The sequence below is a fragment of the Thunnus albacares genome, chromosome 1 (assembly GCF_914725855.1).
Source record: "Thunnus albacares chromosome 1, fThuAlb1.1, whole genome shotgun sequence".
NCBI classification, from domain to species: Eukaryota; Metazoa; Chordata; class Actinopteri; order Scombriformes; family Scombridae; genus Thunnus; species Thunnus albacares.
Genome location: NC_058106.1, coordinates 13,991,516 through 14,012,285, shown reverse-complemented (window position 1 = coordinate 14,012,285; position 20,770 = coordinate 13,991,516). Strand labels below are relative to the sequence as shown.

Genomic DNA, 20,770 nt, shown 5'->3' with positions numbered 1-20,770 from the left:
GTTCTTTATCTGGATACTGCCCTACTGGCTCTACCTGTGAGCAAACACACCCACTGAATATACAATAAAACTGTATGACAAGAAAAGTATGTAAACTTTATACAAGTTTTCAAAACAATATTCAAAAAGGGCTTCACAGAGGAGACAAGACAGAAAATAGAAGAGATGAACAAGATGATGTATGAAAATATGGACATGATGAAGTGTGCAGAACACAAAATATAAAGCTACAGGTTATAAAAAAGAATGATTTGGCATCTCTAAAGACAGATTTTTATCAAGAAAAGGACACAAATTAAATTGTTACTCAGGGAAGAGTTTTTGAAAAGTCAGACAGAGAGAGAGAAAGAGGTGAGAAGAGGAAAGGAATGCTGCTGCTGTTAGCCAGTGTCACAGATGGATTGTTAAAGGATGGGTTCACTTTGTTTCCTCCTACTTGTCTTTGTGAAGAAGGAAGTTATTGCCGCATACTTCTTCTGCTTTAAAGGACACCAGGGTTAGACTGACAGTAAATGAGTGCTGGTTTAATTCTTTTTATTGTTACTGCTTAGGTGTGTGTGTGTGTGGTTGACTGCACTTCTTCATAATTGTGAAAACTTCAAGCATATAAATAGCACTGAAATATTACAAAGCAAGATATTTTCTACCGCATACAGAGGCTCAACACGTAATAAAAAAAGTCTACTTTTCTTCTAGTGACAACAATAAATCACAAAAACAAAGCAGCAACACAAGTTAAGTCATATAATGTTGTATATGGTTAAACAGTGTTTAACCATATGCGTCAGCTTCAACATGAGGGAGGGATCTAATAATCAAGGTGACATTTCAAGGCAACTTAAAGTTAATTCAATAACTTTCTCACATAAAAGCTGATTATCAAAGAAGAATTTTAGACAGAATAGAGAATAGACACAAACTGTGTTTTTAGCTCCATTAGAAGGCTGGACTGTCAAATCCACAAAACACCGACACACATATGAAACAAATTGAACTCCGCTGTAATTTAAAGGTATTTTTCTTGTCGTGCTTGAAAGCCAGCTAGAGAATTGTCCCAGGTGAATAAGATCCTAGTGTTTTATTGTAATGGTTCAATATCTGGCAGAAATCTGTACCTTACAGATGTTTGGCTGCAATACAACCTTTGTCATGCCAGCCAAAAAAGCCCTGAATACATTACATTATGTGTGTAGTACACACTGTAAATACATAACTGCTGACAAGCCTTGAGGACTTGTATACCAATAACACCTCCAATGTCAGAGAGTGAATCACATTAGACAGTAACACATCAGAGATCGACAGACCTTTCAGTAAATTGTGTTTCGCCTGAGACCCTGCAAGAAGCCAGAGTGTGAGGTCAGCTACAGAACAGCCTGTTTTCACCAACAACATGTTCAGGAACATGCTCAAGGTCGCTTCAGTAGGAAGGAAATTAGCTATCAGAAACCCAGGTAATCTGGTTGAAGGATACAACAATGCCACTGTGATGTTAGACTGCGCTCTGAAAAGTCTGAAAAAACTCCACAACCTGACAGTTGTTCATTTAGTGAACAAAAGCTTAATGTGCTGTGTGTCATTTCCATTCAAGAGTTGAGGTCAGAATAAAATTGTATAATTTAACTCTGTTCCATGTTATCTGTGAGGCAGACTGAGATAAGTTAAAAAAATGAATGTAAGTCAAAGAAATATCCACAACTACAACAAACTTTAACGTGGGTTTGTGTGCTCACCTGAAACACCACTCGAGATTTTTCCAGCAGATATGTTCTCATGTTGGCACCAATGATACGAAAGCGAGTGTCAAAGCCGATCTCGATGTATTTCCCGAATCGACTGCTGTTGTCATTTCGGGTGGTCTTTGCATTTCCAATGGCCTGAAGGAAACCACAGAGGCAAAAACAGTTAATACATTATGAAGATAGTGTTCAACTTTTGACAGAACAGGTGGTGAATTATTATTTACTAACCATTTGCAAACTGCACACAAAGGGAAGGAATTCTGTATTTTTTTGCACAGATTGTTATTATAATATAGTGTTATTGTGGTTATGGGAACTAAGGTGAAACATTAGCAGCATTAGGGAACAAATTATTACAGTGAAAATGAACAAACACTTCTCTAAAGTAGCATATACACCCAATTCTAAATACACCAGAATCTCTCATACTGTAAGTTACAACCTGAAACAGGCTACAGATCATTTGTGGTTGGTCCACACATGACAAAGCATTAGTAGGTTTTTCTTTTTTGGCATTTTTTCCCCTTTATTGGACAGATGACAGTAGAGAAGCAGACATGAAACCAGGGGACAGAGAGGGATTTCCTGAAATCAAACCGAGGATGTTGCAGGTATGCAGTAAATGCACCTTAACCGTTAAACTACTGTGGAGCCCCAAAATCACTAATATGTTTTAATGGACCTTTGTTCTTCCACACACACACACACACACAAGAGCTGGATCAATACATGTTGATGGACGTTTCCTGCTAAGCTTCAGTACGTCTGTAAACCAATCATCTGTGGTCAGCAGCCTTAGTTCAATATACAGGATTGATCAATGACCCCGCTGAACTGTAGTAGATGGGTGGGGCTGCATACAAACGCACACACTTACACACACTTACACACACTCACACACACTCACACACACTCACACACACTCACACACACTCACACACACTCACACACACACACACACACACACACACACACACACACACACACACACACACACACACACACACACACACGTCCAAGATGTCCAACCAGCTAGCTTAAGAAGAATTAAATTGTGTGTGAGCTTGCTGAGTTAAGGCCAAACACACAGTCTTTCACTGCAAACAAGGCGTCTTTCAGCAGAGCAGGTATTCCAATCTCTGCCTGCATCAGCCAAATGCATATAAACACCACACACAAACGCTCCCCCTCTCTCTCTCTCACATGCACATGTTCACACACATACAGGTTTTGTAATATCGAAAAGGCTGATGCAACCGTCTACTCTGCATTTAGGCTTAGAGGCTCAAGTGACATCACTGCGACGAAATAAAGCTTTCTATTCATTCTGTTAGCTTGTCTCTGATTGGCTCGAACAGGGTGAAAGTGGTGGCGGGGAGGAGAGTGATGTTAGCAGAGCGGTTGGATGGGGTGGGGGATGGCAGAGGGTGGGAGGGGAGGGAGGGGAGGGGTAGTGGCATATGGGCACAGGAGAGCTCTCCAACCCCTCCTCCTGTCCCTATGACTCTACAGGAAGAAATACACAAACACACACACACTTAAGACCTGTGTTATCACAGCAGAGAGCAGCCTGAGGCCAGGAAGGCGCAGTGTGGTGGAGAAACTGAAGGGAAGGGAGTAAGTAAATGCCAGAGAGGAGAGGAGAGGAGGACAAACAACAAGACTTTCAGCCCATATCATTCACAAATATCCGTACATATATACGCACTGCCAGGACAAATACTTTCACAACAACAACACATTTCCTGTAAATGTTTTTAACTGCAATTTTCAGTATTTTAGCTTGTGCAAAATAGCGCCAAATGATTTCACTAGAAAAACAAGTCAGAAGAACAACACAGTCGTTCTGGACCTACTAAGCTGTGAAAAAAACAGACTAAAATAGATGATGATGAAGCAACCACTGAGTAACAGTGTGAAAATGAATGTAATCCAAACTCTTTGTCAGCAGACAGCATCTAGTCCTCACCTCCATGATGGGGTTGGAAGCCAAGACCTTTTCCTCTACGTTGGCCTCGCTGGCGGAGCCGCTGACCGTAGCGAAGTATCTCATGGCGTATTTGGCTGACACAGTCTTTCCTGCTCCGGACTCTCCGCTAACAATGATTGACTGGTTCCTCTCATCCCTGATAGATTGGGAAAAAAAAGATATAAGACTGTATATATCAGACAGACAAAGATTAAGGCCTCAAGAAAAACTGCCATCAATCAAGTGAAGCTAACAATTGGCTCTGCATGTTTTAGGTGGGTGTTTTCTTCATCTTGCTTCAGTCAATAATGTGTTAAATCAAGCAAAGGTGAAGGGTAATTGCAATGTGCAGCAGTCCTGTACAGTATAATAGGTGGAGTGTGACACAAACAATGCCAGGGTTATGCCTTGGGCAGACAGAAAGTGATGCTATCATCAACAAGCATTGTCAATGGCTACAGGCAGAGCAGGTGTAACACACCTTATAACCTTCTTGTTTCTTTGTGTGCTTTAATATCTCAGAAGAGCGCTCTCCTCTAAGCTCAAGGACTCAAATCCTCAGGCAACACGGCCTTCTCATACTGTGCCACCTTTCTTCCAGAGCTGATGGTAGGGAGTCTGGCGCTGATGCAATTTTTTTTTCTATTGAAATTGGCATTTGTCCACACACAAAGCTCCAATTGCTTCTCTTACTGTCTCAGGATATTTCTTTGAATAACCTCTTTCATGATGTCTTTCATTTTTTTCCCTCTTTGCCCTCAGGTTTTTAGATGATTTTTTTCCTTGTCTCTCTATAGAGCATGGTTTGGATCCATGACTTGGATACTTGACTTGACTTAAGTGGTGTATCACAACAGCTTGAACTGGGCATATATGCCGTATGCCGTATCCAGTATCTATTATCAGTCTTATTGTGATCAGTCTCACCAAACGTGTTAAACTGATTCATGTCTCTTTATAAAAAAAATCTGACACAAACCTTGTATCTTATTTTCAAATATTATGTCTTTAAGGTAGAAATTAAGCACTTAATTAATACCAAAATTGTAGAAATTAGACCTTAGACTATTAATTGATTAGTTGATTGACAGAAAATTTATCACCAGCTACTTTGATAGCTTAATAATTTTTAGGCATTTTTTAAGAAAGAAAAAAGTCAAAATTCTCCATTACCAACCTCTCAAATGAATATAATATAATATTAATTCATATTTTCTGGTTTCTTTAGTCCTCTGTGACAGTAAACTAAATATCTTTGACTTACTGATTGTTGGCTGGGACAAAATAAGACATTTGAGGACGTCATCTAGGGCTTTGGGAAACAATGACTAACATTTCTTCACAATTTTCTGACATTTTATAGACCAAGCGACTTATCAATTAATTGAGGAAATGATCAACAGATAAATCAACAATGAAAATAATTGTACAAATAGAAAAATAAGATCTTGATATACAGTATAAATATAATTGTGTAGCTCTACACTGAATGTAAGGTCCTCACACACAGAGTACAACTTTATGTTATCAGTGCTACATGGTCACTGCTGACTGCTGCCAGCTTCAAACGCTGTGTAAGTAAAGCGGAGATGATCTAAGTGCTGATTAAAGTTGGCACACAGTGGTATACATGTACTGTATGTTAGCGTGTGGATGACATAAACTCCCAGAGGGGAGTCTACAGTTTGGCTCCTGCAGAGAAACTCGGGGTGTGTGTGAGTGATTAAAAGAGTGAGTGAGACGGTGAGACCACCACCAGGCTATTTCTGTCTCAGCTTTGACCTACAAACCCAGAAGAGAGAGGGAGGGCTGAGCAACAAGGAGACCAGAACTAAAGGCCACTCAGGTGACACAAACCTGGCCATCTGTTTGTAAGCCTCCTCTGCAACAGCAAAGATATGAGGGTCCATGTCTCCCATGTTCTGACCGCTGTAGGCATTGATGATGTCTGTACCGTAGATCGGCAGCGTCTCATACGGGTTGATGGCCACCAAAACGATTCCTACGACACAGAGCACAGAGGGAAGATATGAGCTGATCTGCAGTTGAAATGGGCCGTAACCAGATATCATGCTTCTTAAAGAACTGAGACTGTATGAATTGTAATAAAGTTTATGCTGCATATTGTTCATTATCTCTTTTTAAACGCTTTTAAACATTTTAAGGTGCTCCTTAAAAACAAAAGCATAGAACAGGATAAATATACAGACAGGAGAGAAAAACCTTTATTTATTTAGAGTTTATCTAGAGTTTTATTGGGAGGAATGCTCTCTTTTTCAGGAACGCCCTGATCACACAGTTGTAAATATTTACACCTGGAAGCTGCCCAGTACAACCAGTCTCATGTGTTGGACACTGAGCAGTTGGGAGTTAAGTGTCTTGCTCAAGGACACCTCAGTGGTGTTAATGAAGGAGGAGTGAGCGCTGCTCTTTCACTTTACCCACACAGATTTATCCTGCAGGTTCGAGGATCAAACCGGCTACCTCCCCAGTCATGAGTAAAACTTGGCAGGGGTTTTGTGCGACTCTGCAAAACTGAATTTAATAAACTGAAACAGACTGCCTGATGTTTTCCTAATTTTATATTTGGAGTAAATACAAAACCTTAAAATACAGCAGTAAGTGGTGGTGAGAAGCCTCCAAGCACAATGTAACAATTGACTATGGAAAAAGAAATATAAGACATTTCATAATTTGTATTTAAGGTCTTGATTGTTTGGTCTTGACTTAAGACGAACTGCAAACAATAACATATTACAATGGAAGTGAGTGTGTCTCTCTGACGGCTTACAAAGAGCAAGTTTTATCAATGAAAGCAGTTGATAAGAATCGCAAACTACATTTAAACTGATGAATGAGACAACAAACAATGATCGACTTATAGTATAAACACAATGAATGTCATTGAAGGTCACAGACATCAATGGAGTGCTAAACTATTCAACTATAAAACATTGTATAACTGATTAGCACTGTAACTGATTAGTATAACATAACAAGTATGTAAAAAAAAAAAAAGAATTGGGTTTCACCTCTTCACTCACTGCTGCCACTACCTTCTATATCTTACTGCTCATTGGTCAGTTGGAGGTATGAATTCATAGCAAAGCACCGACAACATATAGTAAGGTGTCATGTGTAGAGTGTCTGCCTACCACAGTAAGTGTAGATGAGCTTTGAGTCGATGAAGCGGACTTTGAGGTTGTGCAGCACGGCCGGCTCGTGGAGGTAGCTGAGCGCTGTGAGGTCATTCTCGCCCACCAGGATGTCGGGGTTTCGCAAGTAAGGCAGGTTCTTCGTCTTGGGGTCCAGCTTGTGATCGATGTTCTGAGCAGGACAACAGAGCAACACAGGAGGGAAATAAGATGCATGAAATCTTAAAGAATGAGCGATAAGATGTCTGGATGAACTGTACCAATTAAGATGTAACCCTTAGTGTACCATGTATTAAAATGTAAGAACTCACATGAACACAAACTCATTCTCAGGGCGGAATAAAATAAATGAATGGAAATATAATATAAGTTCAGAATTCTGATTTCTCCAGGCGTCGCCACCTACAGACACCTTAGGCTCGTCAGTAATTCTTCATGTCAGCGACAGCTGCACTGACTGAGCTCGAATGTAACCCAAAGATTCAATTTTTATTCTCACTCACATTCACTTATCTTTTTTACACCACAGATCCTTTGTTCATTGCCAGCAGATGGAGGCACGACTGAGATAAAACTCAAACATCTATCTCTCCTACTTCTCCTGCGTTTGACAGTTCATGTAGTTAAACAGTAAACATGTGCTGTTGCTTTTAGGATTTATATCTACGCTTGGATCTGGATCAGTGTCAAAACACATACAGTAATAGACATTGTGCAGAAGCTCGACTGTCAACTTGCAAAAAGGCTTTATTTCACAGTGCAAAGAAACTCATTTAGGGGGGATTTGTTCTTTTCTCTTTTCAGAGTTTGGTGTGGTTTGAAAGCTGTTACTGTTGTGGGCCTGTAAAGCCCAACAGGACATGGTATGTGATATTTGGTTGAACAAATAACCTTGACTCCTTTAAATATCCTTCACTCTTGGCTCATGGCATCAATGCCCACATAATTTAATTGAAAACTAGTGACAAGTTTTTGAGACAGCAGACATATTATCAAATAAATATTTAATTATTAGCAGCATAAATTCATTTACATGACTGCCTGTTACTGATAGCTGGGAGTAAAAGCTGTGTGCTAGCAGCTGTTTGTATTCTCAGCTGAGGAATTAGATTTACTGCTATACATTTAAATTGCTCCTTGTGGAATCTTTGAAAGCTGGTCTCATTTGTGGAGAGTGCTAATGGTAAAACCAATATCCGCTAATGAGACGCAGCACTTTGAAGTGTCTTTGAGGCGGGGAGGGAAAGAGAGAGCAACACAAAGAGCTGGAAGGAGAAGAATATGAAGAGGAAGAAGCAAAGACTGAAGCTTAAGAAAGGTGCTTTCCTCCCCATCCAACTGTCCCGCTTCGTCCTGCTCACCGTTCCATCCTCCAGCATGAGCTGCAGAGAGGCGTCGCCATTTTTGTAGTCCTTGATCAGCTCAGCAGACTTCCACACCTCCTCGACATCGGGGATCCAAACCCGAGCACACTGAGGGACAGAAGAAGGAAAAAGAAAAGTGAGATAAAAAGCACATGAGGAATACTAATTATTCCCAAGAGACATTTCATATTTCCATCCAAAACTCCTCCTTTTCTCTCACTTTAATGCCCTTTGGAGTTCAGTATATATGCTGACAGCACCAGGGTCATTATGATAAATCATATCTTTCTAAAACACCAAATTGGATTTTCTAAATTTACATGAAACAGCCTGAGGTGTCCTGGTGTGACCAGGCTGGAGTAAACATTTTTATATTTGGAAGTACAATTTGATTCCGACTGATTTGAGGTTTGAGCTGCCTCAGTTTAAACCCTTTAAAAAGAAAGATGACAGGGCAGCAACTTCTCTTCTTTTCTGCGAACAGTTAAAACAGTATGACCTCAGAGAAAACACAAGGATCTGTGTTTTCAGTCATGAGCACATGGTGCATAACGGTCAGTAATTTCAAAGTTGTGGGAACAAACGGTTCAACAAATACGAGCTCGGAACAACTGAAGAATGTGGTTGTGGATATTGGGTGGTCATAACTTGACATTCACACACACACACACACACTTGGTTCACTAGAAAACAGTTTCAGGCCTCATGGACTTGTGACTGGAGGCAATCAGCTGATCACAGACATGTGGAAAAACAGTGATGAACATTGCCGGTCACATGGCTGAGGAATCCAGCTCGCATACGTAGATGCATACGTGCACATACGCACATGGAGGCCTCACCTCTGACGGTACGGGAGCTCACTGGTTGACTTTGCAGTGACTGAAAGAACCAAACCTTGACCTTAAAAACCCAGACCGATGAGGCCTGCAGAGTGTGTGCAGCCTGTTTGAGTGGAGCTCAAGTCAGCGGCCCGACAACTATCGAGTTTTTCTTATATTTGACATTAAAGAAGCAGAGAGAAAATTGGAATAAAGTTGAAATAGTTTGAACAGAACAAATTCTAGCAGGTTTTGTATGCAAGAATTTATTTTATCTGACATTAATCTGACTTTTGTGTGTGTTCGTTTGGTGCAGGATTGTTTCTTTTAACCTAATTTTGGACTTGAAAACGCGCCATAAAAAGACTACATTCAAAATGAGAGCAAACATAAAATACTGACTCTGTAAACATTCCCTCATGTTTCTGTCAATGCACACAAATCAAACACAAATCAAATGTCCTCTACATGTGTAGAGGACATACTAAATCTACGCACATACACACAAATCACTATAGGATTTAGACTAGCCTCACTAAAACGTTTTCATGTTATAATCCAACACAAGTGAGGATTTTCCTTTTGCCGATTCTCATTTATTTCAAATACTATTGAATAATGAACAAATACAGCGGCAAACTAATACTGAAATATTAAAATAAAACTTTCTTGATGAGGACTCGGGCGACTGAAGCACATGATGATGATGATGTCTTTCTGGAAGCCTGACAACGATTTCATGGCTTCTTTTGACTTCATTGCATAAACTGCTGATGACGATTTCACAGAATCAAGAGAAAAAGAGGTCATTGTAGAAGTGCACAACGGGAGATAAACTTTTTCATTTGGTCTGCTGCTTCACTACCAATCATCTGAATCATGACATCATGGTCACAGGAACCCTCGCCCTCCCTCCGTCTCGCTGTCTGTCTTATTAAGAGGAGAAGTGGTGTGAAATGGCAGCTCAAACCTCTCAGCGACTGCAGAACACAGACAGTTTTGAGTCTTGTTTTCATGCAGATTTGTGATTATAGAGCCTTACTGGATGTGTTCAAAAGGTGGTGTTGAAATGTTTGTCTTCAAAAAGCTCCACCTCCATCGAGTCCACGGTTTGTCCTGATTTTTTTTTCCCCCTGTCTCTAATCCTTTTTTCTCCCCACCTCTGCATGAACACCAGACAGTGTGATCAGTGTGGTTTGTGTAGTGTGGTTTAAGGTTTGCCGCTGTTTGACAGTTAAGATAAAAATGAATACAATGTGTGTGAGTCAGAGGACTGAATGAACACTCAAAATCTGAAAAATAGAGAAATAAATGAAATAATAAGGAAGTTATAGGGAGTGTGTGTGTGTGTGTGTGTGTGTGTGTGTGTACTTGAGTCTGACCAATACTGGATTTTTTTTAAGCCAACACCAATATCAATATTTGAAAGTTTCAAAATCTGATACTCATATATTGATGGATAGAATATTGATGAACATGTATATTGAGTGGGACATTTTACAAACCATGTAGACTGACTCATTGATTGATATTGATTCTTGATTAAAGCCGCAACCAACAACTATTTTCATTATCCATTACTTGTTTCGTTGATAAAATGTCAGAAATAATGAAAGGTGCCCGTTAAAGGTGACATATGTCTTGTTTTGTCCAATCAACAGTCCAAAACCCAAAGATGATCAGATTAATATCACGTATGACAAAGAGATCATCACATCTGAGGAGCTGAAACCAAAAAAAAAGACTAAAACCATTATTTGAGTATCAAAATAGTTGTCAAATAATGTTCTGACTAATCAATTAGCTAATCAATGCGGCTATATTCTATGATTAACTCAAACATATATTAAGCATTTCTGTGCCGCAGTTTATTAATCATCAACCAGCATATGAGCTGATATGATGTATCTGCTGTCAGGCTCTACTGTGTACATGTGGTTTTCAGAAAATGAAATGAGTGTTGCTCATGGGCTATATGTGTGTGTGTGTGTGTGTGTGTGCACTAGAAGAAAGAAAAGCATAGACAGTGTGCTGTGTGTGTGTGTGTGTGTGTGTGTGTGTGTTGAGTTGCTGATGAAACAGCAGTCACAAAGGCAGCTAAAAAGGGGAGACCCTCATAAACAACCAGCATGATCAAACCACAGGTCACAACATTGCATCTGTTCTACACAAACACTCAACTACAACAGCTAAGATATCTGTAAGCTCACACAGCTCCCGACTCTCTCCCCAGCAGACATGTTGTTTTTTCCTAACGATGAGAGTTAAGTGAAAACAACTAAATTAAAATTTCTAAGCTGATATAATTTCTGTAATAAACAGTTTCTGTTGCCTAGAAACAATCGGAGCAATAAACAGCAACAGTAACACCTTTGGGCTTATTAACACTAACATGTTACTGGCACAGTGAGCTTGCTACATAGTTACATTACCTGCTGTGAACTTCTGAAATGTTCTCTGTAAAACATCTGCCTGCAAACACTCACACATCCTGTATATTGTAGCTGCTGTCACGTTGTTTCAAAGAAGCCAGTTACATATTCTGTACAATATTCACTTTCTTATGGATGATTTTTTTTTTTACATTCAGAATTCCATTTTGTTATTTCAAAGGATGGGTTCACATTTTTAAAAAAATCTTAAAACAACACTCAGGTGCCCATATGAACAGTGAAAGAGGCTGTAATCATTCCTCCTGTTCATACTGGCTGTTAAAAGATCTCCTTCAAATGTGCTTTCAATGTAAGTGATGGAGGACAAAATCCACAGTGTGTCCACAGAGTTGATCTGAAGCTTATATGAGGCTTCAGCAGTCTGATTTAGTCATATCAAGTGGATATCTGACACATTTACAGTCTTTTTAGCATCAAATTCCCTCTTTGTGTTTACTTGGACAGTGTTTCCCTGTTGAGCTGCAGAGGAAGTATAGTAACAAAAGGAGGGACTTTGGCATCAAAAAGACTAACATTAAAAGATATTGATTTGACTCGTTTTGCTTTTAACTTTGACTTTGAAATACATTTTTGCACAGAAGGAGGGCTGTGGATTTTGGCCCCTATTCCTTATATTGTAAGTGCATCATGAAGGGATCTTCTAATGGTCGGTAAGAACAGGAGGAATGATTTATGGCACAAAAAAAAAGTTTCAATGTTCATTTGGGCAGCCTGCCTGTGACTCACGTCGTGTAGCCAAACATTTTTCAAAGCCACAAAACTTAATTTAAAATTCTAGCGAAGATCCTAAAGTTTCTAAAGATCTCTCAGACAGAATATGTCGCTCTGAAACTTGGGATTTGTGTATAAAATTAGAGCTGAAACATTAGTTGAGCTACAGAAAATTAATGAGCGACTATTTGATATATTTATTCACTCATTCAGTCTCAACAAAAAAGCCAAACATGCCCTTGTTCCAGCTTCTCAACTGTGAGGATGCTCTACATTTCTTAGTTTTATATAATTGTAAATTGAATATCTTTGGGTTCTAGGAAGGTGTGAAGGGTATTATTCAGCATTTTCTGACATTTTGGTAGTTGCAGCCTTTTGCAAAATGATTCACTTCCTGTCATGGATCTTGGATTTGAATATTTGACTCAGTGTCAAAATATGACTAAGCCACAAGATGAAGCAGAATATACTGACACTATCAGGCAGTGTGGAATAAGATGATTTTAACAACGTTAAAGCTACTTTAGTGGAAATACAAGGGGAAAATTAAATGTTAAGAGGTTAAATTGACAGTTATAGGCAGACTCAGTCTCTGTGCCTGCCTCTCTCTCTCTCCCTACTTCACCATTTTGTTAGTCGTTTCACCTTTTTGGTCCCCACAGGAGACCGTCCCAGCAGCCAGCCTCCTAGCAACGAAGAGAGGGAGGAGAGGAGGAGGACAGAGGCTAAAAATAGCAAGAGCGGGTTTTGAGCAGCATCACACCTCACAGAGGCATCGCTGCGCTACCAAGCACACTTCCTGATCCTGATAATGATCCTCTCACACACACACACACACACACACACACACACACCTGTTTCACACTTTAGTGGGTGTCAAGCTTAATTATCTTGAATCAGTTAATGCTGAAATATGCTACCAATCAGCACATTATACACACACATACACACCTTGAGTACAAGACAGACAGCAATACAATGCAGCTGCAGAGGGAATGAATTATATTTATAGACCAGCAAAGTCCCCGGGGTTCAGAAAATAGAGGAGAGATGAAGGTTGAAACTCAACCACAAGCTGGAGAAGCAAAGTGACTGAAAGCTGGAGAGAAAAATGTGATGAGTCAGAGCGCAGCCACTCTGTCCGCCTTGCAGAGGCACGGATTGGTCGAGCTGGTGTATTTTGGCAGGTAGATAAAGACGAGAGGGGTTGACGAAAGAGGAGCAGAGACGTCAGAGGAACATCTGTGATGTCAGAAAACACATGACTAAAGTGACACTGCATTGAGCTCACCCTACATATGCTGCATGCAGGAGTGAACACACACACACAGTCTCACAAATATATGCTGTATCCTTTTTCCTTCTATGAACCCAATGAGAGTAGTCTCAATGAGAGACTACATTTTATTTGTTGGTCTGTAATTTCCTGTTTACCCCCCCCCCCCCCCATTTATCTCATGGGCACTGGGTGTGGTCGCACTGAAGCAAACACTAGAAACTACTGGCTGTTTTATGTTCAATAAACCTGTATTACAACAAGGAGAGCACACACACAAACAATGCAACACCTTCCTCAACTTCAATCTACATCCAGCTGGTAGAAGATGCTCCTATTTGAAAAGAACGGCGACATATTCAATGTATTCGGTGAGATCCCACCCCGAGCATGTGTGTAATTGCTTTCCTGTCACTCCAAGAAAAGGCAGCGAAAGACCAGTTGAGTGACTTCTAACACTAGATTAATGTTGAGAGATCATAGGGCCAGAAGAGATTCATGTAAATGAGTGTCTGGCATCTCCTCAACATATTTCAATTCAACCGATATTTTAATGGCAGGCTTCGTTTCACACTGAAGCTGCTGACATGTTGCACTGATGACTGTGTTGCCTAAAGTTGTTATTTTGGAAGGTTTAAAATTCATTCCCAGCAGCAGTATGATAAAAGTAGCACTATTCAGTTTATAAGAGATTCTCATAGACAGCTGGTGTACCATTTATCAAGGAAGTGGCCATTGGTACCTCGGAGTATTCCTCTGCGTCAATAGTCCGTTTATTGTTGGTATGGATTATTACGCATGCGCATTGGTATCGATTGTGCAAGATCACATGATCAATTTCAAATTGTTTCAAAACGGAGCAACATTTTTGCTTGCAGGTGATACAGCAATCCTTCCCATGGTTTGGGTTAAAATGGTTTGTTTTAGGTACAATAACCACTTGTGATAAAAATGCAGTAAAAATGTCCCATTTAATGGCACTAAAATACCGAATATGACGGTAAAAATTGTCCGTTTAGTGGTCTACAAGAGGTCCGGCACTAAACCCGGAAATCCATTCCATACCAATAAAACAAACTACTATTGGCAAGGAAAACCAGTCCGGACCAACAGCCTGTGGACTACTGGCAAGGAATCCCAATAGTCAATAGTAGCCAGTGTCATTTATCAATTCTCCAATAAACATATGCATCACATCAAAAGTATTTGACACGCCAAGTAATTGACTGTGGCTAATTCATAGATTAACACTATTAGGATTGGGTATTAGAATTTTATTGATCACGATTCTGCTTATCGATTCCGGTTCTTATCGATTCCCAGTTTCAATTCTAATAGGGTAAAAAAACGAGGTCAAACATTTAGATAACAAAAATATCTTTACCACAGCTGTTCACAGCAGACTGCGGTGGACTTGCACGCGGACGTGGTTCCATTCATACTTTTTTCGGTGGTCCACAGATGCAGACACGTTCCACATGTGCGCACTACTAAACAGGGCTGCAGCGTGATAACTGTGATTATAACAAACCGCTGTGCAGGGTTTTTCTGATTGGTCTTTAAATACAATAATCTGTTATTGTCTACTGGAGGTGCTAGCTGGCTGATGACACATTCAGGCTCGGAGATCGCAAGACATCAAACACTGGACATTCTTTTAAATTGATGCTGCACTGCTTTCTGAAACATCCCTGCGAGAAATATGCTTCTGCCTAGATAGACTGGAGGGCCTATTTAACAGCTGTGTGCAAGTCAGCATGCCTAAGTTTGAGTTATCCTGAATTAAACCATTTCAGATAAGTTACACTAAATCACACTGGTCAGAATTAGAGATGTCAACAGTTAACCGTTAATCAGTCAACCACAGAGAATATTTTTGACCGGTTACACATGTCAGTCTATAGGTTAATTTGCATACACGCCCCGCTAACAGCTAGAAAATTACATGTTCACATCAGATCTTCTTTTTGAATGGATAAAGTACCGGTGTAAAACCGACTCCTACATGGAGTGTTGCATTATGGGTTGTTTGCAGCATTAATGTTGCTAGACTAGTGAGTGTCTTAAAGTCTGTTTATAGTGAGTGTGTTGGAGTCGGTCCGCACTAAGTGTTCAGTTAGTCCAGTTTAACCTGCAGGAGTTTCTGAAGGCTCGTCTAATGTGTTTTTTTTTTTTTAATTTCCCGAAAGCTACGTCACAACTCTTCTTAAAAATGAACCGGTTAGTTAGCGGTTAATGGGTGTCAGTTTGACGAAAGCAAAATTAACCGAAACTGACGTCCCTGGTCAGAATACATTTTTCAGTAATTGGGTCAGTCTCCGAGTCTGCCTCTTATCACCTTTCTTGACACTCTGGCTAAACTTCCTCACAAACACCTTTAATATAAAAACAGAAACAGATTGCAAAGTGACTAGTCCACATAAGAGAAATGAAAGTTTCCATTAACAATCTCTACATTTAGCCTACGACTTCCCTCAGCAGCTCAGTGAACAACAGGGGAAAGCTGCTCTTGAAGGTACACGGCTGGGTTGATGCTAATCCAGGTTTAACTGAGACAAAGGATCAGGAGCTGATTAGGCTATCTCAGGGTTTAACACCAGCTAATCTTATTGCAGTCAACTACACCGTGATTTCATTACAATCGCATACTGTATGCCTACGGGTTAACACGAGTGCAAAAATTCCTACTTGACTCATTTTTGTCCTGGAACACAGACAGAAACATGGATGCCGAACAATGTCAACGTATATAAAAGAAGACATTTAAGAAAATAAACAATAGGTATGAATATCTTTAGATTAATAAAAGATGCGAGACTAGACCCATTCTATCCAAAATTGTGCTCCACGACACATAACCAAGGTATAACACCTCAAAGATGGCTGTAATTTCAGAAAATGAAGAAGTCAGCTAATTTTTGCAGATGCCCTGAGAATCAGTCTCAGCTGTAAATCTGAGCCCCTTTAGCTTGATTCTCCTGCAGCACACATTAGTGTCAGATCATTCCTGCTGCTGAAGGGCGCAGGAGGACTGAGCATTGCAGGTCACACGGATCAGGACATCGGGAGGTGTGTGTGTGTGTGTGTGTGTGTGTGTACAGTATATGTGCATATGTATATGTGTGTGTACTGGTGGTGTAGGGCTGCAGCTGCGGGGCGGGGCCTCCATCCGAAGAAGTGTTTACAAATCTGCACAAAGTCAACAGCAGATTAGTGAGACTTGACCTGCTAATACTGAGCTCTGAGCTTTCACTCTTGGACAAGAGTCCCACTGGCCTGCTGTGACTCCTCTGAACCCTCCCAGAGTTTACTCCTGTTTATCGAACACCTTTGCTTTCAATGAACACTTATCAGATCACTCAAACTTTAGTTATGTATTGTATATTATCTGTATATAGTGAAGTTGACTGGCCCACTTCTTGCACCTACACACCATTAAAACGAGCGAAACAACTTGCCTGCTTTACTTTTCAGGAGGCCCTGCTGACTGAATGTTACAAAAGGTCACCACATGTCCTCCCTACAATACTCTGTATGTGTATGTGAGGGATGGACTGGAGAATGCAAGTCGAACATATTGCTGAGTCAAATGTTACAATTACAAAAAAATAGTATTTTTTTTTTTCAACAAAAATGAAAAAAGTCAAAAAGGTCTCATCATGACCTATTCAATTATCCATGTTGATAAAGTTTCCTCAAAGAAACGTTGTGAGGAAGTGACTAGTCTACAAAGTCAAATGATCTTGTTCTTTCACCTGTATAGAAAAATGAAAGGAATTTTAAAGAATTAAAGATGCCTCATTAAAATTGATAAAGTGGAAACAGATTTTTAAATCTTGACATTTTTACAATACAGAGCAGGAGAAAACCACTATCTAGACAGCTGCAGAGGTATGCGAAAAGTGTTTTGCTCAGTAAAGCCGTCAATGGAGTCCCAGACTGCAGAAGCCTCGTCACATGATGCCACTCATGTGAGAATCTGCTGTTTTTCTGCTCAGCTGGACAGACGCAGCATGACACCAAGATTTGGAGACCTCAGCGCCAGTGGAGGAGCTTGGTAAGAAGGAGCTTTGCTAGTCTCACTACACCCAAACTATGGCGCTCCCGAACCAGACTGTTGGCACAACTAGCCTGCAAAATGCCAATACGCAGTGATTGCCAAAGATCAGAGTCTCTTACTAAGAAGCTGTAATGCTGCCGAGCACCTAATCACATTAGTTCAGTCAGTGCTGACTCTGGGGAAGTACTTCTGTACGTTATGGCGGGGTAGGAGAACAGGATTTCAGCACAGCAGTCATCTTTGTGTTATGTTTATCCTAGACGATGTCTAGTTGTATCCATAAAGAAAAGATCTCAGTGGAATATTGCAAACATTTAAACTGATGATAGACAATGTTAATCTAACCTCTAGCTCTTCAGAGACACCGTTTCCTTGCTTTTTAATTCATTTTCTTTCCATTGCTGCTACTCGAGCACAGCAACATGGTACAACAAACAGATCCTAACAAAAAAAAAGAATTATATTATATGTAAGTCTATCACTCAGTAGGAAAACATTTGGATCTCCATTCCAGGCAAACTAGGTGTAACCCACTGCGAATGAGACATGCAGCTGTGTATCTTCAAAAGCTGGGACATGGATGGGTCTGAAACTACTTTAGGCTTCCTGTGATTAGATTTTGACAACCTGAAACAAAGGGTTTGTTGTTATTCAGATGACAAAACTCTCATCAGGCTAAAGGCAGATTTGTTGCTAAACGGCAGTTATTACTGTCCTGTGGATTTCAGAAACATAACTTTTTTTTTTTCCTTAAACACAGATGAATCCAGGAGATGGGTGTGTCAGGACCGGGGCTCCATGTTCCCCATTGAAAAGACAACGAAACAAATCCAAAACCAGAACTTAAAGGTCACTCATCAAAGAACCACATAGAAGCTAAAGAGAGAGAGAGAGAGAGTAGCTTCTCCTTCAACACATCAGATTGTTTAATTTGATTCAAAGTCCATATTATGTAACAATTTAAAGATTTTTATAGGTTACATATCTACTTGATCAATGAATGGAGGGTTGCGGTGAAAGTCAAAAGCAAAAAAAAAAACTTACTTGGACAAACATATACTCCAACTCCCGGTTCATCTTGTCTCTTGAGCGAGTCTCTAGCTCATGCTGTGAGTCTGATGGTTGTCTGGATGCCTCCAGCCACACACACACACACTAACACACACACACACACACACAAACCACAAGAGCAGACACTAACTGATCGAGCACTGAGCTCGAGAACTTGTTGTTGGATGAAACCTTCCCATTGTGTCTGCAGACACAAGCGGCGTTCACCGACGCTCCCCAAAGTTCCTCGCCCTGTGACAGATAACTGGCCGTCCCTGCCGTCCGTCAAACATCTCGTCCTCCTTCCTCGATCACATGAGCGCTGAGGCAGACAGACTCTCATAGAGAGAAATTAGGACTTTCCCACAAACCACTGACATGGCTCCAAGTAACAGTTGTCTGACCGCAGCACTAAACCTGAGTCTTTCTTCCTGTACGCTGGAATGAAAGCGTCTCCTTGTTTTAGTGGAGCATGATTTATTCAAATGCAAACATATATTACTATTTTAGTTTCTAAAACTAATGTTGTTAAAATCTGCATTGTGAAACCATGACATTTCATTTACTTTATTATACTTATAAAATACAAAAAATGTTGAAAAAGATGATACAAGCTTACTCCTCAAATAACACACAATAAATAACACGATAAAGAATCGCTGTTACGACACTAGGATCTCTATTTAAGCCGTAAACATGCAGCCCTCCTCTGTGCATCTGTCCTTGTGTGTTGCAATGACTACATGCCAGAGCATATACAACATGACTGCGCAATTACTTTAACCAGGTTATCTCAGTAATCTAATGCACATGCTCTCAATTAGAGCTGGGCAGAAAAAAAATAAACCACTGATGTTAGATAATGTAAAAATCCGCCACCTGATGCAGCTGAGACGACACCTAAAGCACAGAAAGCATGACTGTTGTGTTCTGTGACATAATCGAAACATCTTTAATTCATGCGCTATAATAAGCAAAGTACACAGATATGAAATTAAGTTATGTCTACTGAGAATGCTGTCTTTTGTTCTGCATATACTATAAACTACTGTTACAGCATTATATGTATTATAAGCTGTGAAAACCTAAAAGTGTCCATTTATCTTTATTTACAAGTATTATCATAATATTGTTATACTTCAATATACTGAAATGTTTATAAAAACTTAGAAAAGCACACAAAGTGTTTCAGATTTTAAACTATCCACGGTTTTCTCAAAACTGGCAAAAAGCTCAGATGGTAGTGTTTTTGTGTTGTAGCCTTGTGTGATAAAATGACAATTCAGTTTTGGTAGAAAACTGTTGCTGAGCAGCTCTGGAACTGTCAAACATGCTGCGCTTTTGGCTACAGCCCAACCAGTGACATAACAACAGGTGTTTCCCTCTCTATCAGCTGTTCACAACAACAACATTCACCTTGTAGAAGCCTGGAAGAAGAGTCTGGATTTCTGGCACAACGTTGCCTTCTTCCAAGGTGAGTGGAGAAGAGAAATCTAGTCTGAAGAGGTCAAAAAAAAAAAACAAACTCCAGCAACATTGATGAAGGTAACAAGCCAGAAGTGACACTACGAGTGTCACTGGAGTTTTGACCTCTTAACACTCACTGTGTGACATCGCTGACTGGCATGAATGCAGCCTGCTTAGAAGTTTCTACCAGCAGTGATTTTCTCATAAATGTGAGTGTGTATCAATGTGTATGAGTGAATCCTGCTTTATGAAAAACTGTTTTGCACTGTTTTATAGATGTTTTCCTCATCACTTACACAGTAACACCAGTATCTTCACGTAGTAAAGATGACTGTCTTGCTGTATAATGACATCATTTAAATCTGAATGTACTCAGGCTGCCATCATTACAATGGACATGAAATCATGACTGTAATGTATCATCACTTATGTAATATCTTCTCTTCTAGTTAATCTCTCTCTTCACTCTTACTGGGACAATAAAAACGCTTTATAAATGCCAGCTCCTCAGGCCTCCAGTAGTCTGCAGCTTCCTGTGATTTCTTGTCCTGAAACTTATTTAACACACCAGATCAGAGGCCAACTACAGAGATCCTGAGCATGATGAGCGTAGTTCATTAGCGTCTCCATGCCAGCTCCTGCTGAGGACCGACAATCGACCGCAGGCTGACTTAACGCACTGATACAGACAAATCAAGACCG

At 40.1% G+C, this 20,770-nt stretch overlaps 1 protein-coding gene across 9 annotated transcripts in view; it reads right to left on the bottom strand.

Moving 5' to 3' along the window:
• Positions 1-20,770, bottom strand: part of myo5aa (myosin VAa) — a 55,452-nt gene that overhangs the window by 31,667 nt on the left and 3,015 nt on the right. For all 9 annotated transcript variants that reach the window (XM_044338878.1, XM_044339112.1, XM_044339213.1 and 6 more), the window contains exons 2-6: positions 8,228-8,338; positions 6,867-7,038; positions 5,569-5,713; positions 3,712-3,868; positions 1,734-1,877 (exon numbers count right to left, since the gene is read on the bottom strand). In XM_044338878.1, coding sequence (XP_044194813.1) covers positions 1,734-1,877; positions 3,712-3,868; positions 5,569-5,713; positions 6,867-7,038; positions 8,228-8,338 — 729 coding nt within the window. The remainder of the gene's footprint in view (positions 1-1,733; positions 1,878-3,711; positions 3,869-5,568; positions 5,714-6,866; positions 7,039-8,227; positions 8,339-20,770) is intronic.